The 27,680-nt window shown below is 39.9% G+C and overlaps 1 protein-coding gene across 2 annotated transcripts; it reads right to left on the bottom strand.

The window, feature by feature from the left end:
- Positions 1 to 2,916: 2,916 nt before the first annotated feature.
- On the bottom strand, positions 2,917 to 7,316 carry LOC136228146 (F-box/LRR-repeat protein At5g63520). 2 transcript variants are annotated; one of them, XM_066016921.1, is made up of 10 exons: positions 6,941 to 7,316; positions 6,686 to 6,796; positions 6,498 to 6,590; positions 6,301 to 6,432; positions 5,859 to 5,975; positions 5,732 to 5,771; positions 4,984 to 5,139; positions 4,637 to 4,818; positions 4,136 to 4,254; positions 2,917 to 3,614 (listed from the first exon to the last, which is right to left on the bottom strand). In XM_066016921.1, the coding sequence occupies exons 1-10, from the start codon at positions 7,151 to 7,153 to the stop codon at positions 3,158 to 3,160; spliced, it is 1,620 nt and encodes a 539-aa protein (XP_065872993.1). In that variant the 5' UTR covers positions 7,154 to 7,316; the 3' UTR covers positions 2,917 to 3,157. The 2 variants fall into 2 exon arrangements, with proteins under 2 accessions (XP_065872993.1, XP_065872994.1); XM_066016922.1 differs by having other exon boundaries at positions 4,637 to 4,812.
- Between the last annotated feature and the right edge of the window lie 20,364 nt (positions 7,317 to 27,680).

Below are 27,680 nucleotides of genomic sequence, written 5' to 3'. Positions count from 1 at the left end.
TTTTCGCATCCTGAATATAAAATTGATTTGTTTATTCATTAGTTTGAGATTTTTGGATTAATTACTAAAAAGTTTTTATCTCAAGAATTAGTTGATAAATTTATTCGATGTATTTTGATGATCTGTCAAATAAGTAAGAAAACAAAATGAAATGTCCAGATATTAATAGAGGTGTGGTTAGGTTCGAATTGTTATTTTCAACTTTAGAAGTGATAATAATATAAATAAATAACATATTTTTTCTTTATTTAATTATATATTTGGGTAGTTCATCCGTCTAAATGAATGATAATGATCCTTCTTTGTTAGTAAATATTTTTTATTTTGCTAAATAAAAGTTTAGGTAAAAGTAGGACTACCTACTCCCAAGGTCAAGGCAAACCACATACCTCGATTTACAATGGAATTTACGGATTACATACCAATGAGGGCTAAATATTTTATCATTATTTTGTAATCCAAAATATTATATATATATTCGTGCATATGGTTATTGATTTTTTTTTAACTTATCAAAACATGTGAAATTTGTATAAAAATCTGTAGAAAAAATAGTTATTTTTAGAAAAGGAAGTTTTGTATTTGGAAATGAAATGAGTATTCTATTTTACCATAAATCTGTAATTTTAGGATACAGAAGTAACTAACTACCATTATATACCAGAAAAATGAGAGTTGTTCCTTTTCTTGTTTTAAATGAATCACAATCCTGTAGCATTTTGAATACATAATATACTCAAAGGTCTGATCTGTAAATCAGATATTGGGCTTCATTTGAATATTAATCATGTAATTTGATGCCATTGAAAATTCAATTGCACACTCTTTGTACTCCGCCTGCTATATAATTCTATAGAGGAAGAATTTTCTCAAACTTGACTTAATCTGAAATTATGGGTGAAACATGTTAAATTAGTTGTGGCATTATTATTGATTGTTTTTATTTTACACTATATTTTATTTTTTTAACAATTACTCTTAGAGGCAAAGATAAGCAAAATAGTTCGTCTAAATGATACAAATTACCACATTTGGATAAACAAAGGAAGGAAGGATTTCTTATATGTAATAAAGATGCATCTACTAGTATTTAGTATGAACAAAACCCGATTGCAAAACAAATAGAGATTAGGCATTTCAGCATGAGTAACTCTGTGGTTTTATCCTACAATTATTTGACTGAATTGTTGCAAATGAAATAATAAGGATGTGTTTCTGTGACTGATCACTCGAATTTTAAAGGCTTAATACATATTTACACCTTTAAACTTGACAAGTTTTGTTTATTGACACCTTGAACTTTTTAAATAATCTATCACACACTTATAGTTGTTTTTAAAAACCTATCACATAGTTGACATTAAAAACCTACCACACACCTAAAATTGGCTCATTTGGACTTATTTCATACAAAATCGTTGATCTGTCATTTTTGACAGACGAGGTCGCATGCGAGTGCTATAAAAAAAACAAAGACGTATTAATTCGTTCTGTCAAAGATGACAGGTCAATGATTTTGTGTGTATGGATCCGAATGAGCTAACTTTAGATATGTGATAGGTTTTTAATGTCAACTATAGATGTGTTATAGATTCTTACCAAATTTAAGGATATAAATATGCATTAAGCCGATTTCAAAAGGTCGTGGATTCATTGTCCTGTATGAGCTTAAAAATAGTTTACCACTCCACAAGTATTGGTCTTCTTACCAAAGTCATGGGAGACCAGTGATTTCACTTTCAAATTTGTATAAAATGGCAATATAAGTATTAGATTTATATTAAAATGAAATTTTGAATAAAAAGTTAATAGAAACTTAGAAAGAATATAAAAGGTCTCTCCATCACAATTAGATGTTTTGGTTGTGATAAAGAGGCAATAATAGTAGAGCGGTGAGCTCATTTTTAATTTTAAACTCATACCGGACAATTGACATGATCCCTTGAAATCCGTTCAAGTAATCCGCCAAAAAAGTACCTCCTCAATATTTCATTTGCAGCAATTTGATCAAATAAAATAATTTGTTGTTATCAATTTCTGAGCGTGCAACTCCTCAAGCTTATTTTGTTCGTTCATGAGTTCCACCAAAAACATCATTGTACACATTATCTTCAACAAATTGTCGGATAAAACCACCGACTTGTTGGTGCTCAATTGCCTAATCTCCATATATCTTGCCTTCAGGTTTGTCCATACCGAACACCGATAGACGCATCTTTGTCACGTATAAGAAATTATTCATTTTCTTTCTCTGTATGTGGTTGTTTGCCTCATTTAAACAGACCATTTTGCTTAAATTTGCCTCGACGTTGACTTAGCTCTGAGATTGGGAAAAATAATACATATCTACTATAACATAAAAAAAAATGACACCAATAATTTAGCGTAACTCACTCTTGATTTTGGAATACGTCCACGAATCAAGTTTGAGAAAATTATTTCACAACAAAAAGAAATAATAAATAACAGGCATACAATTACGCTTTCTAGACAATGTTCTAGAGTTTAACAAACTGAGACAAACCCAAAATAATAAATCTCAAAATGATTCTCAAAAATATTCTAAAATAATTATCTTACTATTTTGTAAGATTCTCAAGACTACCCTCTCTAGAATAAACTCTCAAAATTTCCTAACTAAAGGAAATTACTTTGCAAATGTATCAATTTGCTCTCTGTTGTGTGTTTTCTATCATGCATTGCAAGGCTATTTATATTTATAGCCATATAATGCACCAAATCTTCAACTAAAATTGGTTGAAGATTGTACCTAATATCTACTTTTTAAATCTAGTCTGCATATCTTATGGACACATTAAACAGGGTTTTATTTCTGTCGAGAGAAGGGGTTAGAAAATAATAGAGGCTGAAAACCCAACATAAGAACATTAACAGGAATATTTAGGGAGATTGAAGAAGGCAAAAAGAAAATCACAGAATTTGCATAATTGGTGGTTATAGCTTCTTGATGAATTGCATTAGATTGTCTATAACACGGCTTTCTACGCTAACTATTCAACGGACAACAGTACTACACGAAAACATTAAAAAGAAAGAGAATATACAAAAACCAACACACAAAGGGCTTATCCCCACAATCTAAGTCATACCTGACTCCATCTCCATTTCATAATTTGGAACAAAATCCTGCAAGGATCTAATTCTGCAAAGGCCGCCGGGTATATGTCAGTATCAGATATACTGTGCTAAATACATGCAGAGAACAATTTGAACTGCTTTCTTCTTGGTTTTCATGTGCATTCAAGATTGTGAAGCCCCGGCCAATTTCCCCACCACAAAACATACCTGCCAATGGGACCTCGGGAAAGTTCTCTAAGAAAGGGGAGCTATCAACATTTCGACGATTGAAAAAAGTTTCACCGCGGCCGCAACATGAGAAAATAAAACCCCCAATACATTCCTTCTTACACTCATTGGCATGATCTGATGGATTATGACATTTCTTAGAACACCACTCTAGCTTCAGGTTTCTGAGTTTCATAGAGATATCATTGCAGGAAGATAATGCAGCGCTTTGATCTGAATGGTAAAATTGGAAATAATCAGCAGTTCTGATGCCTGTGCCATAAACATATAGATGCTCTTCGTCTGCGCTGTTGACAAGCAAAACCTCCAATAGTGTTAATTGTTAAAAATGGGATTGAGAATTCTTATCTTTTCTTTTGCTGAAGGGAAGGAGAAGAAACCTATTTTAAATTTTTCAGAAAATACCTATTTTACTTTTTTTCAGAGCAGCCCTTGTAGTATGTATCTATAAACAAAGAAAAATATGTTGCCTAAAGCAAAACTAAGATGTGCATTGGGAACAAATTTAAACCAGCTCCTTCGTCGTGGTCCAGATCAAGTTAGACAGTACCAAATGACTTTCTAAGTTAGTGTTTTATTATGGTAATATCAATTAGTGTTATTACTACAGCCTAACATGACAACATTCTTGGTATGATTACTTCTGCAGGAGCAGCTTTATTTTTATTTTTATACAAGTTCCCAACAAATTTCCCTAAATTTACTTCAAGGAAATTTCTCAGAGTTTAATGAACTATCTTAGTACAGAAATACCTTTATAATAAGAATTGAGCCTTTATAAAGATAGGGAAAATGTTCAACATCTCACCCCGTTACTGCATGGAAAGCCAGGGATCTCGTCAATTTTGACTTCTCAGTCCCAATAAAGCATTTTCTTTGTTTAGTGACCCCAATGTATAAATCAGTACCTCCAATGCGATTTTCCAACTGCCAACCAATTTCTTTTGTTCAAATAATTGTAGCATAAAAAATAGGCACAATATCTCTATTCATGTCCAAAAAAAAAAAAAAGAAGAAATTCAAATAGTTTGCTGAGAAAAAAATTTACCTTAGATTCAAAGTGAAAATAAAAGCTTAAAAAAGTAAAAGCCTTAACCAACTGAAATTTTGAGTTGTGATAACCTATTCTCAGCAAGAGACCACTTCTAGTATGTTAGAAATTCTAATTTCCAATACGAAGAAAACATTTCTAGGTATTTACGAATTCCAGCTTCTTCTTTTTTTTACTAAAATGAAGGTTGACCAGAATTCAAGATATGATATTATTAAAATTAGAAGCATGCTCTTCGAAAATACCAAGCATATATACCTCATCATTGATGTCACTTAGAATCCTTTCACCATCGAGAATCTCATGCTGTCCTTCTCGTCTGGCAGTAAGCCAGGTAGTACAACCACGGCTCATTGCTTTGGCAGAAACAGCCTTATACCTGGGGCCTATTGCAGAAACGCCACTTGATAACATAGCTTGGAATTGAATTTCTCCTATTCCTTCCAACCAAGTTAGTAAGCACAGGAATACGTTATAAAATCATATCACTGGAGTAAAATCAACAGAGTATATGGAATCATCAGATTTCACATGCAAAATAATAATAATAACAACAACAATAATAATAATAATTAATAGCAGATACAAAAAAAATAAACCAATACCATCAGGTTTATATCTATCCCTTGCAAACACGAGTGCAATAGCATCAGAAATATAGTTTGTGCTTCCACAGAAATTTCTTGACTCGATCCCACTTCGGTACAAAAATTCAGCTTTCTCATCACCAGCAATAACAGTTTCCTTTGACATGGCATAATCTGAAACACAAAACAACATGAACTAAAACGATTATTAATATGTTCTGAGATTATGCCAAGTAATGCACCTTGTGCCGGTTGCTTAACCAAACAAAACTGTCTAAAGTAGCACTTTCTGAAACAAATAATGCAACATCAGTTGAGGTATTGTATCCTAGGCATTATTCAGATCCATACTATCCCCTCCTATGAGTGAAGATTAAAGCAGAAAACAGAAGGGATCTATTGGGACAAAAAAACAAAGACAGACAAAAGTGAACATCCGCCTACTCTAAGACTTACAAATGAAGAACGCATAGCATTTTATCTTATGCTGATGAAGATTTTACATCAAGTATGTAAGCCATGACTTCAAATCTTTTTGAGAGAAAGAACCAACCCCATACCACTACTAATATGTTTATGAAGGGTCAAAAGAGCAAACGTACATCATATTGTACCACTTTTTTGCCATTTTTAAGATAAAATTGTCACTCCTTTTCTTAGGACACTCTTTCCTACAGTCATTTTTCTTATTGACCTTGGTATAAAATCACCATTTAAAATCAACAATGGAAAAGAAGGTAGTCTTCATGAGAATTTGAGAACTCACCCAGCTTCTCCATGACAGGTTTCAGGTCAATACCTCGACTCTGAATCAACAAAAAAAACTCCCATTACAGCAAATAATAGAATCAAGAGAATATAAGGATGCATTAGTTAGTGGAAAAATCACTTACTCCAAACATTATAATTCCAATTGGTGAAGAGCAAGCTGAAGCTGAAGCTGAAGCTGAAGCTGTGTAAATCCTTATATCCAATACAAGAGCATCAATTATTGAGCCTTGAAGTGGTTTCTGTCGGTGAAAAATATGAAGATCAGTTTGCTTTAATGAAACAGTTTGGACAAGAAGAATGCAATAGTCTCATGATACGTTCTATATATTAGGAACTTAAGAATGGCCGTGCTACTTTCCTTAATTGTTTACTGAATCAATTTCTATAAGCTTTTTAGGTCGAATCATAGTCAAAAACCAGATTTCAATTGCACAGTTTTCAAGGCAGTGTAATTTATATTGAAATTTCATAACACAATACTATCTTCATCATCAATAATGAGAATCTGAAAGAATCAAATTGAGCTATGGAATCATATGAAGTTTTAATTATGCACTTTATCACCTTTAGTGGCCTTAGCATTGGGATAGCCTCAACTTTAAGTCCAGGTAGGAAACCCACTGTCAAAAGGATACCAGAATTGGTCTCTACATGTTTTTCATTATCACCATCGATGGTATCATCTCCTCCCATGACCTAAAGAGGAAAAAATCATTATTCTGCTTCAACATAAATCATAAAGAATATACACACATTTAAACCTCTTTGAACTCATTGGTAATAGCATCTCTTCCCATAATTCCAGAAGTCCAAGTAACGATTAGAGGAGTCCTAGAACCCAGTTTTCTTGCCAACTGAAACATAAGTAAACCAACAATTCAGAGAACATCAGAACAGATTAACCAAAAAAAATTAGACATCAGAGATTCAGAGGAATGATCAAACATACAAAATTATAAGTTTTCTGCAAGCCAGAGTCATTGCCAAAACCATTGGCAATTGCAAAATGCGGACGAATGGGCTCCGAGAGAACCTTATTAAGAACCTCTCGCACTGCAATCTTTTAATCAAACATAGAAAAAATGCAAAAAGTGGTTAGCACATTAAAAAAAGTTGCACTAAAATATAAATCTATACAAATATAATTAAAGGTGGACAAAGGGAATCAAAGATAAAACTATGGTAAGGGAAATATTAGACTAACGTCAGGGGAAGAATTGAGAGAGAGAGCAGAAGCGAGCTTTGGACGAGAGAGAATTCGATTGGAGTGTTGACACCAAGATTTGCAGACACACGCCGCTGATGCCAGCGATAAGGCTGGAAGTCTCCTGAATATCTTCTCAACTATGTCTTCGTTCAGCGAATTGAAACCAAGTTTCGCCTTTTCCATGGGGTTTTTCTTCATTTCTACCTCCATCTGACAGGAGACAGGAAGGCTTTTCCAGTCAGGCCACGATTTATTCAGGACGTCCAGCCCTGGGGTCAGGGTGCGTTGAGTTTCACGGCGGAATTTTAGAAATAAAATGTTTGTAGAGCTTCGGTTCGATTAATTCCGATCAACCTAGGTGAGTTTTTGTTTTCTCTCGGAATCTATTCCAATTTCACACAAATTACAAAAAGAAACAATTAGTAGAGTTAAATTACCCCCAGGTTAACTAAAAAAAATTCTATCTCATGTAGATTATGTGTTCTAACCACTCGATCAATCCGACGTCGTAATAAATTTACAAAACGGAACGGAGGTCAGACCGGCCGGAGTTTGGTGAATCCTTCTGATACATAAGTCAGTTTATGATCCAATCGAATTGAAGAGTAAAAACTAGTTTTGAGATAGTAGTTAACGTACCGATGTTTATTTATAATATTTGATTAGGTTAAGGATGTCACCCATTTAGGATTCTTATTCCCTTAAAGAGTTCGAATCCTGTGAGGAATCTTTTATCTCGTAGGGTTCCGAAAGTTTCTATTGTGATTGGAGATAAAGCCCTGTGTGCTGATCTTAGGCCTTTAAACGTTACTGGCTCGCGCATTGTTGAACATGTGCTATTGTTGTTTAGTCTTGGATGGTCCATTTCCGCACATGACCTTTTATCTCAAAGGAGTGTGAGAATGACGTCATCAATGCGATGTCATTTTGCATGATATCAAATGTCCCCCACCTTACTTAGTATTTACATTTTTTGAGGATTTATTTTGTAATAGTTATTTTACTAGGAGGAACTTTATGCTTTTTGTCCCTCAAAACCGTCGTTTTGAAGCTTTACTAATGTCGTCTATTTTAAGCTCTCAAAATTCATGATGTGTCTTATTGTAACTGGGTATGAGACTTCGTGCTTTTGTGGCTCATTTATGAGTACGCTTGTGATGATGGAAAAATTCTTCAACTGTCTTGGGTCTTTTCGATTTCTTCATTCCCTTTATCTTCCTTTCTTTTGCTCACTATGTTTGCTACTCCTTTCTTTTTCGGCATTTTTCTTCTTTTAAAGAGCTTTCAAGTTTCTAGCTTTTTTCTTTTTGGATTTGATTTCTGAAGTTGTTGCTAAAGTAAGTTTCTTTTCCTTCTATCTTTCATTTTCTACCTTTCTTCATTCAATGATTCTAGCGGGATCTTCTCGTGGTAAGGGTAAGAACCCTAGTAAGAAAAGCAAACTTCGAAGCGATAGGAATGAAGAGGTTGAAGAGCCTAAGAAACTCCAGGTTCTTCATTTGAAGAATTTTGAACAACCACTATGCCATTTTTCCTTTCACATGACACAAGATACATGACAGACATTTGTTTTCGTGTCGTCTAAATATTTTTCGTGATAGTATTTTAACTGTATGTCATCTGAAAGCGAAATAAAAAATGCGCTCAATTCTCAGATGACATTACGATTACATAATCCTGTCATCCAAAGGAAACGCGCGTTTTCGTTAAATTTCACTTACTCATCAGATGACACTTATAATAAATGAATGTCATTGTTTGCCGAAAACAAAAAAGTGGCAAATGAAATTTCACTTACGCGGTCAATCCCCAAATTTTAGGCGCTCTTGTTTGACTGAAATTTTCAGCTGATATATAAACCCTCCCTCTAATCCCAAACCCCATTTTAGGTTACGCAAGAGTTTCATCTCTCTCTATCGCCATGGCTGATTTGAACATGCAATCATTGGGTGAGCTATAAACACGGTACTGGTAAGTATCTATTGATTGACATTGTTCCTTACTCTCTCTTTTCCTCATCCGATTTACTTTTGTGTATGTCGATTTCAGCAGCTGGAATAAGGATCTATTGATTTTCAGAGCTATGATTTAAAGGGTTAGATCTCTCGCTTAGATACTGATTTTATTGTATTCATTGTTAGATTCACCGATGAAATTCTTGGGTCATTATCTTTTTTAACCTAGGGTAATACATTGCCGGTTGCTGAAGATGTTCTGATTTCTTTTTATTTGAACATAATATTTGCAGGGATAGTAAGAATGCTACATGCGAAGGCTGACTGAAGAGATTGTCAATCGGTTCATGCCTTTAGCATATGAGGAGATTTCTTTAAATGTTCAGTTGGTTTGAACTGATTGGTCATGCCTTTAGAAGTGCTTGTGTATGTTTGATGTACTGTTTTGGAACCTAGAACTCATTGATTTAGGAAACTAGCCTGATTAAGTATATATATTGTTTGATGTACTGTTTTGGAACCTGGGACTCATAGAGTTCATGTATGAATGATCATTAAGCATGTGCCTGATTATGCATACTCTAAAGCTTTGAATGTTCTTTGAGATTGGCACTACTCTTACACCTATGAGTTATACTGCTAGAAGTGATTGAGTATGTGTATGTGTATGAAACATGTTTATATATGATGTTCTGTTGATGTTTATGTTTGAGGTTATGTATGAGTATGTGTACGATTGTTCATTTGGGCATGTAGCTTATTAATCATGCATCAAGTATTAGAGGAACATTGTAAAAGGGTCATTGAGCATGTGGCTGATTAGGCATACTCTAAAGCTTTGAATGTTCATTGTGATTGGCACTACTCTTACACCTATGTGTATGAAACATGTTTATGTATGATGTTCTGTTGATGTTTATGTTTGAGGTTCTGTATGAGTATGTGTACGATTGTTCATTTGGGCATGTAGCTTATTAATCATGCATCAAGTATTAGAGGAACATTGTAAAAGGGTCATTGAGCATGTATGAAGCATGTATTAAAAGGTAAATTTAGGCTAATTGATATCACCATTCTCTTTTTTATTTGAACATGACCTATGATGATAAGTAAGGAATAAGTTGTATGCTTGTTATAACATGTTCACTTGAATAAGTTGTCTACTTCTTATAGCATGTTAGGCATAATCCTAAATCTCCATTACTATGTATCATGTCACTTGGCTTGTTATGCTTATGGAAAAGTGTTTAACATGGTGATGAAGTTGTATGATTCTAACAACACAAGTTTATGACTAAGCTTGTGGTGACAGTATCATACACTTCATCACCATGCTAACTTCATCATGAACTGTACAATCCAAGTGGCAGGTACACAGTGGTGGCTTTATGATGCTATGAGAACAAGTTTTAGATATGCACGAATAAGTTGTCTATTTGTTATAACATGTTAGGCATACTCTTAAAGCTGAAAATGTTATGAACTCATTCAGGATGGTGATGAGATAAGTTTACAATATACCTTCCACTTGGCTTGTTATCTGATTGAAACCATTCAGGATGTTGATGGGTTTTCGATGCTATCAGCATAAGTTATGAACTTGATATTATGTTTAGGAAGGTAGCTGATCATGCATACTCTTAAAGCTGAAAATGATGAACTTGCCTGATTCTTTTCTATTTTAACATGAGTTATGTTGATGAGACATATGTTGGCTTGTTTTATGTTCTGTTTATGAAGTAACTGATTCAAGAATAGACATATGTTTCATATCAATTTAGCATGTTATGTGTTAGGAAGTAGAACTGGTTCAATTTAATAGACATAAACGAATAAGTTGACTACTTTGTTATAGCATGTTATAATCCACTTGAATATACATATATATGTCTACTTGAATAAGTTGTCTACTTTGTATTGCCTATAAAAAAAGGATAGCGTGCAAGGGGGGCATTATGATGTGACGTGCGAATAGTGTACAAGGGGGGCGTGATGCGCGATTAGAAAGGAGATTTTGATGCTAAAGAAACACTGGAGCTGGATGGATGGAGTGGAGTACTGGAGGGGCATGGAACCAACATTGAAGACCATATTGATTACCAAGTACATTTGTAATCAGTAATCATTCTGTTCTTCAAGATTGGCTCTATGCCCATCCAGTAGTCCACACCATCTAGCTCTAGTGTTTCCTTAGCATCAAAATCTCCTTGCTTTAAGAATGTGCAAATGGTAAACAAGGATATCGGGATGATGGGGAACCATCAGAGTTAAATGGCGTCGAATACTGGAGGGGTATGGAGCCAACATTGAAGATCAGATTGATTACCAAGTACATTTGTATTCAGTAATCATTCTGTTCTTCAAGATTGGCTCTATGCCCATCCAGTAGTCCACACCATCTAACTCAATGGTTGCCCAGCATCCAAATTTCCTTGCTATTCGCACATCCCGCCCCCCCTTGTACGCTATTCGCACGTCACATCATAATGCCCCCTTGCTTGCTATTTGCACATCAATGCTCTTCAGTCCATCTCCTAGCAGTTGCTACATAACCTGCCCTGTTGCTGATGTATCGTTCAGCAATTCGCTCTCGGCCAGGAAATGGCCCCTCAATGAAGGGCTCTACCAGCGGTCCATAAATATTCCACAACAGCTATAAAATGCATAGATAAATTAAATTAGACCCCAAACATGAGTAGGTAAACTAGACCCCAAACATGAATAGATAAATTTACGGGTAAAAAATACATAGATTTACATCTTACCGTGGCAATACTATAGGCAGGGCGATCAAGTATCTGGGGCATAGAAACATGCCCCAAGTGACCGATATTAGGATGGTAAATTTTGGTCCTGAATATTACCTGCGAACAATAGTAATATCATGAGTGTATTTACAAAGATATGAACTGATTTATGTGTGTTAACAAGTTTATGCATGTTCTTACAACTGGAGGTGTGGAGGGGAAATCGACAGGGAAATCCATTTGGACTATGAATACACCTCCTTCATAAGGGGTGTTTGGAGGGCCATTCATCACGGCAGTCCATTGCTGCCGGTCAGGACCATGTATATTGATAAGCCACCTAGGTGCCTCATATCGGAGTTGGTCAATCTGAAACTCAACATTACGATAGAGGTTCCTTCTATTCATGCTCGAAATAACAATCTGTAAGTATAGTGTTACGTTGCCCTGGGTGACTATTGAGAATTGGTAAACACTTCCTATTTATAATATGGGTGGGTAAGTGAAGGGTCTCAGAATGGAGAAAGGGTAAAAGGAGATTAATTAGGTCTATCTGTATACGGTGTGTAATTAATGAGCATCATCAATTGGTTTTGAAAATACCAAGACTTTGGAGATTCTAGGAGATGATGACTTAGATATGCTTCAGTTCAAGTTGGATTTGACTTCCAATCAACACCACCACGCCTCTAACTATATATACAGATTTGGAGATGTACATTAATTGCTTATATTTTTTTTACCCTACATTCATTCAGTTATTTTGTGTAGTTCAAATGTAACCAGATTATGAGCATTAGTCTCCAGTAAAATTAAAATCATTGATATACAGAAATTCTTGTTCATTTGATAATTATTGTTCATTTCCAGAATCATTCGAAGAAGAAGGCAAGGAGTGACATTTACGTTTTAAAAAAATATCATCTAAACGACAATAAAAAGACATTAAATTAAAAGAATTTGTCATCTAAAACAAATCTCTTGACATGATTGATTAAGACCTATGTCATCTGATACAAGTTACTATGACAGAAATTATTATAAAAACTGTCACCGCGAATACCAATATGCCAATTTCCCATATAGCGACTTGACATTTTTAATTATTAGTATGTCATGTGATGACATTAAAAGTGACGTTAATAAATAAAAAGATGCATCGTAACAATGTTCATATGAAAGTACGAAACTAGGCTGATGTCATGTATAGTATCTTCAAATGACAGAACCTAACCGTCGTTTGAAGGTGCAATAGACGGCAGCGAGCCCTGTGACAGATTTATATATCGCGGGACGACGATTTTTAACCATCGTCTGAATGGGGTTTTCACGTAGTGAACACTCAACTTTTGATGAACTTACTCTGGCCACAATGGTGTCTAAATTCCCCGAGTTTTCCCATATTGATGTTAGGGTTCCTTCCCCTAGCCAGGTGATAACTTAAGTGTTAGAGGGCCATTTGGGGTTTTATGAGATTTTCCTTGAAAATGGTGTTCATCTCCCCTTCTCTGACAGTATATTGAACATTCTAGGGGAGCTTGAGATATGTCCGTGTCATGTCCGGGTCTAGATTTCTAGAATTTATACCTTGATATTAATATATACTATAATTATTAGGTATGTGATTTTTAATTGGTGCTATAGGAAAAGTTTGGAGTTAATTTGATGATTTTATGTGGAAATTAAAAGTTTAGAGTAATTTTTAAAAGATTATATAAAGATGGAGGACCAAACTGAATATTCGCCAGATTTGGGATATATATCCCAAACCTCTTCGGCATCATCATCATCTTCTTTATTTTTTTTCTGTTTTCTGTTTCTTTATCGATTTCGAACCGTTTCTCCACCGTTTCTTTGATTTACGGAGTTTTGATCGTCCGAATCATAGATCTAAGTCCTAACCGAAGAGTTTTTGAGTTTCGGCAGTATTTGGAGGGAAACGGCTTAGACAGGTGTTAGACGAGGTGCCGCGGCCTAATCTCCCGGGCGGACCGGGGGGTGGACACCTCATGGCGACGTAAGCGATGATTGGCGCCGAAAGCAACCAATCGTGAAATCAAGCTGCTCGGCAGGACCGGAGCTCGGAGATATGGAAGAGTCGCCACCCACGAATGGGAAAATGAACACCGATCCCTTGCGGGAGACCGGTGTGGGTTCGAGAAACTTAGGTACGAGCCGAGAAGGCTAGCTCCTTTCCGGAGAAAGGCTACTAGGCACCCCGACATCGCCCGGTTATGAACCACCGGCCTCCTACTCAGCATGTTAGGCGATAACGGACTAATCGTATACTTCTTTAAGTTTAAAATTCATTTGAAACCTTTTCTTTCTCTTTTTGGAAACCGTTTTGAGCATATATTATTGAAAAGCCACTTTAGTAAAGAATCACCCATTTTGCATAACTTTATAAAGGAGAGAGAGGGGGAGAAGGAAGAATTGATTTATTTACAACGTGATTTATATTCCGTGTTGCGTGTTAATTCTATACTAATTCATTTCCCCAAAACGAGTTTATTTACATGGTTCGCACCTTGATCGCCGTTGGAACGATTTAGGTGCGTTTCAAAACCCTGTTTGATGATATTCACCCGAACCGTCGTTGGAACGACTCAAGCATTTGAAAACATTAAGAGAAAACCCTTTAATCAGAAAACGTGGTTAAGCATACAAGTCAATTTTATTTTTGTATAAATCATTTAAGAAAACGATTCAAAAACTCCATTATTTACAATGAAAACGATTTTAATTACAAGGTTCGCTTAATCCGTCGTTGGAACGGACTAAGGTTTTAAAACGTGGTGTTTTAAGAAACGATTTGAAATGTCAAGAAAACACTATTTATTTACATTAGGAACCTCTAAAAATCCATGAGTTTAAATAATTAAATTGAAAACTCTTTTTGTGATTCATTTTCCCCTTTTCACTCAATGGACTCTTTACTTGTCATAATTACAACAATAAACATATTAAATCAAAAGTCACTCCCAAATAAAGCCCATTTGAAACATGGACCCATAGATGTCCAAAGAATAAAGAAAATAATATAGGTATATATATACATTTTAGCCAAAAAAAGGAAACATGAAATAAGGATAAGTGAAAAGATACTATATAATACATATATAAGGAATAATAATAATACTACATGTAATACATTTTTACTTTAAACATATGAAAATAATAAACAAAACCCTTAAATAAGAACATAACATTTATCCCCAAAATAGTTTTATCTTAATAATAACTAATATTACCCAAATAGCCCAAAAATCACCTATGTCTATACATAATATAGTTTAAATATCAAAATAATACCCATTTATCCACTAAGTATCTACTAATTAATTACTTCCAAAACACCCAAATAAATAACATTCTAAAATAAAACCCATTATTACTTAAATGAATAAAAAGGAAAATATATATACATACATATACTTATATTAGATTAAATTAATGAAAAATGGTATATAAACATTCTAAATAATTATATGTACCAAATATCCAAAAATAGTTTGAAAATAAATATTAAATAACTATACATATATATATAAAGGATCAAAAGCTTAAAAGTTAAGAAAGAGGGACCAAAACAGTATTTTTTTACATTCCAGCAGATTTACCGACGGAAAATCCGTCGGTAAACAGCAATTAGTGACAGAAACAGAAAATTACAGAACTACTCCAACTGTTTCCAGATTTATTCAAAAGCTTTAAATTAAATCTAATTCAATCGTTTTGGATTTCCGAACTACCAAAAATGGATCATAGTCAATAACGGAAGTTCCTAAAACGACGTTTTTATTTTAAAACGTTATTTGGAAATTCTTTAAATTAAAACTTATAATTACAACGTTTTTAATTCCCGAACTACCTTTTTATCGGATCATGGTTCGTATTGGGATGTCAAAGCGAGGTTTCTTATTTCAAAACAAAACTAAATTTTATTCAACACGAGACCAAAATTAAATAAATACGCTAAATTAAATAAAACGGGATAAAATAAATGGATAACTAAATAAATAAAAAACTATAACATAAAAATAAATAGAAGAAGGAAATAAATTAAATAAAATAAAAGAGTCTAGTCCTCGGATAATACCTTAAATTCGGTATCTGACAGTCGAAGCCGATTGATTCCACGAGTCGTGATTTTCCGTTTTTTTGTATTTTTTTAGTAAAAATTTAACTTTGGGAAATTCGGAATTTTTGAGAAAAAAAATATTTTTCTCAAAAAAAATCACTTTCTCTCTCTAAAAATGTCTAGAGTGAGAAAGGCTCCAAAAATCCCTCCCCCCAAATGCATGGGGATCCGTGCCCTTTTATAGGCAAACGGATCCCCGAAAAAATGGGCGACGCCCGAGTAAAATCGGGCGTCGCCCAAGGGGGTTGGGCGGCCGCCCAACCCTCCGTTGGGCGGCCGCCTAACAATTGTTGGGCGAGCGCCCAACGCAAGGTTGGGCGCGCGCCCAACTGCCGTTGGGCGTCCGCCCGACGTGGTTGGGCGCTCGCCCAACGGCCGCTGGGGCGCGTCTCGCGCCGTCGGGCGCGCACGTCCCGCGGCTGTCGAGCTCGCGTTCCGTGTCGTCGGGCGTCCACGCGTCGTGGCCGTCGAACGTGCGTTCCGCGCTGCCGGACGCACACGCCCCGTGGTCGACGAGTGCGCGTTTCGCGCCGCCGGGCCCGTGCCATTCGTGGTTGGATGCGTGCGTCCGACGGACATCGAGCGCGCGCTTTGCGTCATCGAGCGGGCGTCCGACTGTCGTCGAACGCGCGCCGGCCGTCGCTAAGCATTCGCGAGCCATCCGATCAACAACAGCGACCCGCCGTAACTCTTTCTTTTTTATTATGTACTTATCATTCTTTATATATTTTTTGTTTTTCAAAACTTCCGGAATCAATTGCTTCAACCGTCTTGTTTTCAGGTTTTCGTCACAGGTCCTCCGACTCGGTGTCTACAGTTGCCCCTACTTTTCTATTTTGACAGTGATGTGTGTGTTTTGAAAACGTTTTTTGCTAACGTAACACATGCAATGTAAAACATATAAAAGTAAAAGACATGTAAAGAGTAGGAGGGAGGATACCTGACCTTCGCGCTGCGCGCTCCGGTGTTGTTTGTCGATTTTTTCCGGCCTTGCCTCTGAATCGGCCGTCAGTGGATGTTTTTCTCTCGGAATCTAGCGTACATTGACTATGAGTAAGAATGGCTCAAAAGCAACCTCGGTCGTGGACCGTAGGTAAGATGGCTAAAAAGCTACCTCGGTCGTGGACCGTAGGTAAGATGGCTAAAAAGCTACCTCGGTCGTGAACCGTAGGTAAGATGGCTAAAAAGCTACCTCGGTCGTGAACCGTAGGTAAGATGGCTAAAAAGCTACCTCGGTCGTGAACCGTAGGTAAGATGGCTAAAAAGCTACCTCGGTCGTGAACCGTAGGTAAGATGGCTAAAAGGCTACCTCGGTCGTGAACCGTAGGTAAGATGGCTAAAAGGCTACCTCGGTCGTGAACCGTAGGTAAGATGGCTAAAAAGCTACATCGGTCGTGAACCGTAGGTAAGATGGCTAAAAAGCTACCTCGGTCGTGAACCGTAGGTAAGATGGCTAAAAAGCTACCTCGGTCGTGAACCGTAGGTAAGGTGGCTCAAGGGCAAAAGGATTCTTTCTAACGATTCACACCGTTGTCTGTATTTTCTCACTGGAGCTAGTGTCTTGGAGGTTTAATGGGAACGTGTTTTGGTCTAGAATGATTCACATTATCGATTATTTTTCTGTTGACTGTCGTCTGTATTTTGACTGGTGCCACTGTTCTGTAAAAATTGGCTGTTGTCTGGAGTTCATATCTTGACAGTATTGGTTGCTGTCTGGGAGAAATGCAAGCTGAAACGGACTGCAAATCGGAGGTCTGTGCACCTGGTAAATAATTATTTACTTTTTACCTTTATGTCAAATCGTACCTTTTCGGTATTTACGGGAATGCCATTCCCTCTTCCTATATAAGGTAGTGGGGTTTCATTTCAACCCCACACCTTCTCTCTCTTCTTTCTCTCTCTAGACTTTGATTTGGATTATCCTCGGGATGGATTTGGATGAATGCGATGGCACGAGAGGCATGGATGAGCTTTACGTGAACCTGGATAGAGTGGACTCTTTCCACGACCTTGAGACGCATCTGAGCCGGACACGCTGCAACGAGGTAAGTGATTTCTCACTTTTGTTTGATTCAAATTCTAAGCTTTAGTATTCCTATCCGAACATGATTTGCATGCTAACTTTTAGATTGCCTTAGAGGACTTTAGCTAGAAAACATGAATTTCTTCACTTACAAGTAACACTTGTTTACTTCTGCGTAAGAATGCGCGCTATATGCATGTGAATAGTAATCCTACGAATTTATGCATGCTAACAGTAAAAATAACGTGAATAGTAAAAATGTGAATAGTGCACGTGAATAGTAAAAACGTAAATAGTGACAACTTAACTAATGCACGTGAATAGTGAGAACTTAACTAATGCATGTGAATAGTAAAACTTAACTAATGCACGTGAATAGTGCACGTGAATAGTAAAAACGTGAATAGTGAAAACTTAACTAGTGCACGTGAATAGTGAAAACTTAACTAATGCACGTGAATAGTAAAAACGTGACTAATGCACGTGAATAGTAAAAAAACGTGAATAGTGAAAACTTAACTAATGCACGTGAATAGTAAACTTAACCTATGCTCTTTGTCAATGCGGACGAGAGTGGATTAAAGAATTAACTAAACCTTACATGAGCGACCCTAAAGGAGAGACTTTTACAGAAAGTTGGCCCTAATTGACCAGATGTCTCTAGGTTAGATAATGAAAGAGTACCTCGTATTTAAATTTTCCTGTCTTGTTCTTTCTAGTTCATCGAGATTTCCGGGACTACGACCGAGATTCATTCGTGGTATGCCAGGCTAGGCGCCGCGGCGAAAGCCCGTGTGCGCGAGTTAGGCTTCGAGCCCTTTATTTCAGCGCTGCCCCGCACCAACGGGGTGTGTGATCGTTTTGGCCTACGTGCCTTATGCGAGCGGTGGGTTGACTCGACCCACACCTTCCATCTTTCCTTTGGGGAGATGACCATCTCGCCCAGAGATTTCTCTTTGTTGACGGGGCTGCGGGGGAGTAGCACTCCAGTTCCCTTTCATTTTGACCTGATGCGACCGCGGGTTGACCTCGCTAGGCTTGCTGCTTTGATTGGGCCGGGAGTTTGTCCAGGCGCCAGATCTACTCCGGCGAAGTTTATTTCTACTGCGAGCCTTTTGAGTCGCCGGGATTTTTGCGAGACAGACGATACTGACTTGGCAGTTCGTAGTTTCTTAGTGTATACTCTGAGCGGGACGATTTTCCGCACCAAGGGTGGAAAGGTACACGCGGGTCTTATTCAGGCACTCAGTGATTTGGATACGGCGGCTTCCTATGATTGGGCGGGGGCAGGTCTAGCCTTTCTATATAAATTTTTGGATCTGACTTCCCGGAAGCGCAAGGACTTCGGTGGTTACACCTTTGCCCTGCTGGTACGTGACGCGCCCTTGACTCGCCCATTTTATCTTCTTCGCGCTTTTCACACTTATAATCTTTGTTTTTACCGCAGGTTTGGGCGTATGAGAGGCGGATTCTTCCCAGCCAGTCTCGGCCTCAGCCACGAGTACCGAGGCTCCCTCTCATGACCCGATGGAGAGATTTTGACCTAGGCGCCGAGAGGAGACGGACGGTGGCACGACTCCTAGATTGGATTGACTCGCGGACCCTGGGACAGGTAGATGTCGTCCAGTCGTGCTAGATTCTTGTTTGAACCGTTCTGACTTTCTCTTTGTGTGTTTTTTTTAGATTAAGTTCCGGTGGGACGACCTCGACTTCGGTCCCGATTACATGTATGTATCTGTGATCCAGGAGCAGCAGTGCGTGCTCACCGGCCCCTGCGTGCGGGCATGGTATTTGGGGGACCGAGGCATCACCGGGGTTAGTGACGCACACTGGACACCGGGCGAGATTCCCGTTTCCATGTTCGCGGTGCGGACCATGCCCCTGTCGGTCATCCGTCAGGACTTGACCCGCCGGTTTGTCGGTAGAGAGGTGTGGGTTCATGCCGGGGGTCGTGATCCCTACCTATCGACTCTGTTGAGCGCGAGGGATGCCCCGGCGGCAGCGATGGAGGTGGATCCGGTGGCAGACGTATTTTCAAGGGAGGCTGTCGCCGCAGTCTTTGGTCAGGAGGAGGTCCCGGTAAGTGATTCCGCTTTTTTACCTTTTATTCATGAGATGGTTAGCGGTATTTATTGTGTTTTTATTTGCAGGAGGGGTCCTGGAGGAGTGCTCATTTGTCGGACTTCTTTGACGGTACCCGAGCTCAGACGTCCATAGACGAGCCACCCTACTATGTTGGCGAGTCCTCCAGCGCCGCCCGACCAGAGAGGTCTTCCCTAGGCGTGCCCGTACCGGACTACGGGAGAGACTTCGCCACGGTTTGTTACGATGAGTCCGGGACAGCTTATGCGGGGGTCGAGGCGGCTCCTTCTATCTTCACCTCGAGGGTCCTATTTGATCCTTCAGACGCTTCTCTGACCACGAGAGAGACCTGTACAGATTATGTGGGACTGTCCGGTTACCTCCGAGACCGCCTCAGCTTGCATTGCGCCGATCACCTGGTATGTATCTTTATTTTATTTTAGTGTAGTGGAATGCATGCATGTATGTATGATTTCTGTTCTTGCCTATGCTGCTTCTTATTTATTTTTCCCTTTGTTTTTCCTTTTTTAGAGCGATCTTCATGCCCATGAGCGGAGACAGAGTGAGTTGGTGCGAGAGGCTGACGCCAGGGTTGGCCAGGTGTACCAAGAGCGGAACGACCACTGGTCGGGGGTGATGCGGAGGGAGACCGAGGGTTGCCTTTCCGTTGAGGAGAGAGCACGTGATGAGACGATTGGACGCCTAGCTGTCGAGGAGAGAGCATGAGTTGCCGAGGAGAGAGCACGAGTTGCCGAGGAGAGAGCACGAGTTGCCGATGAGAGACTCCGAGCTGCCGAGGAGACACTATCTGCGGAGCGGGCATCGCATTTGAGGGAGTTTGAGGCCTACTGGGACTTCCCTCCGTATTAGGCTCATTATGTATTGCTTTGTAGTTTTCATTAGAGTTACCCCGATGTATAGCTGATGTATAGGGAGGGGGGTGGATAGTAGGTAGGTTTTTTTTTGTGAACAGTAAGACAGGAAATGTATAACTCATGATTCATATTACTATACATTCAGTAGATTATGATGATTCCAATCATTCTCGTCAAATATATTCATGCATTTATTTATTTACAAACAACAGAAATACTTAGCCTCTTATACATGGTTTTTGTAACTGCTCAAGTTATAACTATTGTTACCAGGACCCGCCTTTCGGTTTTCGGGTCCCGGTGATTTTTCTCCTCTCCTTTTACTATCCCGGAACTTTTAAATGAGTGCCCTTTCGGGTTTTCACCCATTGGGATTTCCCTTATTGTTGCATAGGTCGCCCTTTGCGAGTTTTCAACCTATCGGGAATTTTTCTTTCTTTTTCTCTTTTTTTTTTCACGAAAAGTATTTCTTAAGCCTATCCAGGTTAGTAGGTTCGGAGAATTCCATGCCGTCCATAGTAGTTAACTTCACCGCTCCTTTGCTTAGTATCTTCTTCACGAAGAATGGCCCTTCCCAGTTAGGTTTAAACTTGCCCCTAGGGTCGGTGTGCGTCACACGAATCTGTTTCAGCACCAAATCTCCTTCTTTGATAGGACTGGTCTTGACCTTTTTATTGAAGGCTCGAGCCATCCTTCTTTGATATAACTGTACATCGTAAAGGGCTTCCATCCTTTTCTCGTCAACTAAAGCCAACTGCTCATATCGCCTCTTCACCCATTCCGTCTCGGGGATTTCTGCTTCCACTGCGATTCTCAACGATCGCTTTTCGATCTCAATCGGCAGGACTGCTTCTGTTCCGTATACCAAGGAGAACGGCGTTGCCCCAGTCGAGGTTCTGACTATCGTGCGATAAGCCCATAATGCTAGTGGGAGCTGCTCATGCCAATTCCGATGTGATTCCACCGTTTTTACGAGAATCCTCTTAAGATTCTTATTAGCTGCTTCTACTGCTCCATTAGCTTGTGGACGGTACGGAGAAGATCTGTGATGTTCAATGCCATATTCTCGGAAGAGACTTCCTACTTCCCTTTGAAACTGGACCCCATTATCCGTAATCATGTGATGAGGCACTCCGAACCTGGTGATCAAGTGTTTCTCAATGAACTTTCTCATCTGCTTGGATCCCAATTTGCTAAACGACTCTGCCTCTACCCATTTGGTGAAGTAATCGATGGCGACTGCAATAAACCTGTGCCCGTTCGAAGCATTAGGCCTTACCTCACCAATGATGTCAATGCCCCAAGCCGCGAATGGCCAAATAGGTGCTAACACATGTAATTCCATGGCTGGAAGATGACTACAATCGCCGTGGATTTGACAATCGTGGCATTTCTTCGCATACTCGCTACAATCTCTTTCCATGGTGAGCCAATAGAAGCCTTGTCTGATGATTTTCTTGGCTAACACTGCTCCTCCCATATGGGCCCCGCAAATTCCTGAATGTACTGATTTCCATTGCCTCGCGGGCTTCTCCCGCATCCAAGCACCTTAGTTGTAACCCATCGATGTGCCTTTTGTAAAGTAAGTCGTTGTGGATGACGAACTGCCGAGCTAACCTTCTAATCACAGCTTGATCCCTCGGTTCTGACTCTGCCGGATATGTTCCATGCTTCATGAAGTTCACGATATCGAAATACCATGGTTTTTCATCTGCCCCTAACAGCATTACGTCCTCGTAGCATGGTTTGTGAGATCTCCTCAATACCAACGGTTTCGAGGCAAGGTTCCGGGGGTTGTCCCAAACTAACACTAAAGTGGCCAAAGCGTCCGCCGCCTGGTTCTGTGTTCGAGGGATATGATAAAAACGACATTCCTTGAATCTTTGTGCCAACCCTTCTAGCTGGTCTAGGTATGGACGCAACCTTTCTTCCCTCACTTCCCAGTTTCCCTGCGCTTGTTCGATGATCAGTTTTGAGTCGCCCCAAATTTCAACATATGATGCTCCCAGTGCTGCTAATGACTCCAACCCATAAATGCACGCTTCATATTCGGCCATATTATTGGTAAGAGGGAATGACAACTTCTTGGCCATCGGGATCCTTTCTCCCTCTGGTGAGATAAGTAATACCCCTACTCCGGCTCCATTCGAATTAACTGCTCCGTCGAAAAACATTTTCCATGGTATAACTTCAATTGCGTTTAAGTGCTCATCGGGGAAATCATAATTTATCTCTTCTTCTTCTGCATTCAGAGGTTGGTTGGCCAGAAACTCTGCCACGGCCCTCCCTTTGATAACCTTCTTCGTTACATATTCAATGTCAAACTCGGATAAAAGTAGTAACCATCGAGCTAGTTTCCCTGTCAAAGATGGAGTTCGGTACAGATACTTCACGGGCTCCATCCGAGAAATAATGATCACTTTATATGATTGAAAATAGTGTCGTAGTTTCTTTGTTAGCCATACTACTGCCACGCACATCTTTTCGATCATGTTGTACCTGAGCTCGTACTCCAAGAACTTCTTACTCAGATAATACACCGCGTGCTCAACACCGGTGTCTCCCTCTTGGGCCAGCATTGCCCCAATGGATCGCTCCTCGATTGCCACATAGAGGAGCAGCAGTTTTCCCAGTTTAGGTGGTCTCAGAATTGGCGGATTAGACAAGTAATCCCGGACCTTCTCTAAGGCCTGCTGACACTTATCATTCCAAATCGTGGGTTGGTCTTTCCGTAGCAACTTAAAGATGGGCTCGCAGATTGCGGTGAGTCTTGCTATGAATCGACTGATATACTGAACCTGCCCCAGAAACCCTCTCACTTCTTTCTCATTCTTTGGTGCCGGCATTTCTCGTATGGCCTTCACTTTGTCGGGATCTACCTCAATTCCCTTGTTTCCGATTATATAGCCTAAGATTTTCCCCGATGAAACGCCGAAGAAGCACTTCTTCGGGTTTAACCTTAGTTTGAATTCTGCAATTCGGGCCAAAAACTTCTCGAGTGCAGCAAAGTGCCCCTCTCTCGTCTCTGATTTGACCATCATGTCATCCACATAAACTTCCACCTCCTTATGTATCATATCATGGAACAGTGCTGTAGCCATTCGCTGGTAAGTTGCCCCGGCATTCTTCAAACCAAACGGCATTACCCTGTAGCAGTATGTTCCCCACTCAGTTGTGAACGAGGTTTTTGCCTTGTGTTTTTCTGCCATTTGAACTTGCATGTAGCCCATGAAACCGTCCACATTCGTGTGTAAGACGCTCGATGCTGCACTATCGATCAATACGTCAATATGGGGCAATGCGAACTCATCTTTCGGGCATGCTTTGTTAAGATCTCTATAATCGACGCACATTCTTACCTTGCCGTCCTTTTTTGCGATGGGCACCACATTTGCGACCCAAGGGGGATAGTCGATTACTTCGATGAACCCTGCTTCTAACTGCTTCTTCACTTCTTCTCTGATCTTATCTGCCCATTCTGGTCTTATGCGTCGGAGCTTCTGTTTTACGGGCCTCGCCTCGGGATATGTTGGAATGCGGTGAGTTACGATTGATTGATCAATTCCTGGCATGTCTTCGTATGTCCAAGCAAACACTATTTCCTATTTTTTAATTATTCTCTCGAATTCTTTCCTCTCTTCAATAGTTAATTCTTGAGCAATTTGTATAAGTTTAGGATTTTCATCCATGCCAAGATTGAAAGTTGACATTTCTATTGTATTGATTTCAAATGTAGGCATGTTATATGAATGAGAATGCATGGAATGATCACGATCAACATCAAGCAAGTAAGCAAAATCAGAATTCATTTCATTGATAGTATTGGCGATTACATCGTTTGATTCAAACAAAGCAGTAATACAATTTTCATCATCAAGGTTCTCGGGCTTCTCACATGCTTTGGAGGTACTGGGCTCATCCATCGCTCCTGCAGTTGCTTCAATGGTGATGACTTGCTCCTCGGCATTCAAGTCTAACATCATAATCTCCTCGACAAAGCAGCTCGCTTTTCCACTGCCCCAGCCGGTCACATCATTGAAGATTTCGAACCCTGGCAGAATCTTCCCTTCGGTGCTAGTCCACGACTCAGGGGTCCTTGAATAAACCTTTCCATGACCTTCATTCACGAAATACTTCCTTAGGCCCACTTTTCCTTCACTACTTGCGTTGGACGGACCTCCCTGTTCATATCCCAAACCCCTCCGGGTTTTCTGACTCTTAAAGTCCGGAAATTCTGGCAACCCCTGATGGTGTGCTCCTAAGCCCATTCATGGGATGAAACCTCCCTTCATCATCTTCACCACATCGGTGGTCATGCTTGACTCGTAAATCCCGGAAACTTGGAATCCGGAGAAAAGTTGAGGCTCAATTCCCAATGCTGCCACCGAGCTCAATTTCTCAGCTCTGATTGTCACTATCTCCTCCCCGAAGGGGAATTTAATCATTTGATGGAGCGTGGAAGGCACACCTCCCAATTTGTGGAACCATGGGCGTCCCAACAATACAGCAAAGGTTACCGGGATATCCAGTACCGTGAACTCAGTTTCTTCTTCATGCGGCCCCACTTTCAACTTGGCCTTAAAGACTCCTTCAATATGCCTACGGCTATCATCATAAGCCCTGATCACAGTTTCCGAGGATGTCAAGTCTCCTCTTTCCACTCCCAACTTAGACAAGAGTTTCAACGGGCAAACATTAATAGCCGATCCATCATCGACCATTACACAGCTAGTCTTTTTCCCGTTGATTTCATCTCGGATGTACAAAGGCTTATTGTGAGCCTTCCCCTCTTCTGGGAGATCCTCGTCGGTAAATGTGATTTCAGTTTTCTTTCGAGCCATAATTGCCCCTACTAGCGCTGTCGGCTCAGTATCGGTGGAAATAACCAGATTCTGCAACTCTTTCATCAAATTTTCACGATGGTATTTGGAATGGCATAGAACTTCCCAGACTGTGGACTTGGCTTGTGTCTTCTTCAACTGCTCAAGAACTTGGTCATCGGGCTTAGGAGCCGACCCTTCCCCTATCTCAGTCTCAACCATAGGTGCCTTTCCCTCGGCCACTCGTCCTGACCTTGTCATGACGGCGATTTCTGGCTCATCATCCGATTCATCCCAAATATTGATAGGAATCCTCTGATTAGTATCTTCCTCGTCCGAGGAACTTTCCCAAATGTCCACAATCATTAAATCCATGACGTGAGGAACGTTTGGATTCAAATAAAAGGGATCTGCCGATCCATACAACGCCCAACCTATCAAATCATCGTAATCACGGAGGGACACTCTACTCATCCTTCTTGCGGTCAACGGAATAGCACCTCATTGTATGCACATAAGCTGCACCTTATTGCTCATTGTTTCGTTACACTGCTCATAACGGTGCCTTCACCTCCTAGCATAGTCCATAAATGGTTCCTCGGAGAATTGCCTGATCCTATCCAAATCTTCCAGGGATCCCGTCCATGGAACATACATCTCGTATCTTGCCACAAAAGCACTCCTAAGTGGTACCCAATGACCCATTTCCTCCTCCGATAGGCCTTGATGCCACAACAAGGCTTCTCCCATTAAGGTTTCCGGAAAATGTTCATGTAATTCACACTGCGGGAATCCGGCGTCATACATATGATTGCGGAATAACCTCGCATGCTCAACAGGATCCTGGTATCCACTATACCTAGGCATCGCTAACACCGCATCAGGTGTTTGGTAAGACGGGGAATCCGGGGTTTGCTCTGCCAGCATCCATACTGTGTACTCCTTGATAAATCTTTTCGTCATTGCCGCCCAATCGGTCTTAACATACATCGGAAGTGACATATACCACATCAACAGCTCACCCATCAATGAATTACAGAACAAGCTGGTGATCTCTTCTTCCTTAAAACCCAAGGGCGCCATGGCCGACAAGTAGAAATGAAGGTGCTCCATCGGATCTTTGTTGCCATTATACTTACTGACCCTCGGTAGCGGACGCTTGATAGGTCCGATCTGCATCGCAAAGCGCTCTGCAGTCCTGTCTTCAGCTCTTTGATACTTTTCTAGAAATAGATCTGACAATTGATCCCAATCATACTTGCAAGAGTCGGGTAATGAGTGAAACCACCCCAAAGGCTCACCTATCAGCGAATGGTGGAACCACTGAGCAATCTCATCCACCCCGAAGGATTCAACAAACATGTCGCGCATATATTCATGCAAGTGTACCTCGGGATTTCCTCCACCACTAAACAGACCCAATTCTGGCACAATAGTTCGAGACGACCCTTCTCCGGTCTCTTCGGCACTATCTTCATCATACGGTGCTCCACCGTCCAACCCTTCATCCATTAGTTCATTCTCCTGTTCCTCGCCAATGAAGGACACATATAGACCATTTCCTACATTGTTCCTTTCGTCGGAATCCAGCAACTCCTCTACGTTCTCATCGAAGGATTCCATCACTACGCATTCTGTCAAACCAACTCGGATCATGCTCACCCTATGATTAGGCAATGGATTACGCCTAGTGGAAGGGTTTGCTGACGAAGGATCAGCTATCTTTTTCTCCTCGATTAAATCTTGGATTTCGTGTTTCAATCTCTCACAGTTCTCAATAGTATGCCCATAACTGCTGTGGAACTCGCAATATCCCCTAGCTTGTATCTGCGGAGGAGGCGGAGCTTTGTTATACGGGGTAAGGGCTTTCAATAATCCCTTTTTCTGCAAACGTTCAAAAACTTTTGCGTAGGTCTGATCAAACTTGGCGAACCGCCTCTTTTCGATAGCATTAAGATCAAGCACTTTTACTGCAGCCGAGTCTGTACTCGCACTTGGCCCTCCGACACTATATCCAGACTTCGTCCACTTGGTATATGCTTTCTTCGGCTCTCCATCCCCCTCAACGGACAAGGCACAACTATACATCTGATT

The sequence above is a fragment of the Euphorbia lathyris genome, chromosome 1 (assembly GCF_963576675.1).
Source record: "Euphorbia lathyris chromosome 1, ddEupLath1.1, whole genome shotgun sequence".
NCBI lineage: Eukaryota > Viridiplantae > Streptophyta > Magnoliopsida > Malpighiales > Euphorbiaceae > Euphorbia > Euphorbia lathyris.
This window is presented reverse-complemented; position numbering and strand designations above follow the sequence as displayed.

Excerpts from the sequence above, each read along its gene's own strand:
- LOC136228146 (XM_066016921.1), bottom strand. The coding sequence starts at position 7,153 with ATGGAGGTAGAAATGAAGAAAAACCCCATGGAAAAGGCGAAACTTGGT. Across the intron at positions 6,591-6,685 it reads TGCAGAAAACTTATAATTTT|TTGGCAAGAAAACTGGGTTC; the intron begins GTATGTTTGATC and ends CTTATGTTTCAG. Across the intron at positions 4,255-4,636 it reads TAAGTGACATCAATGATGAG|TTGGAAAATCGCATTGGAGG; the intron begins GTATATATGCTT and ends ATTGGTTGGCAG.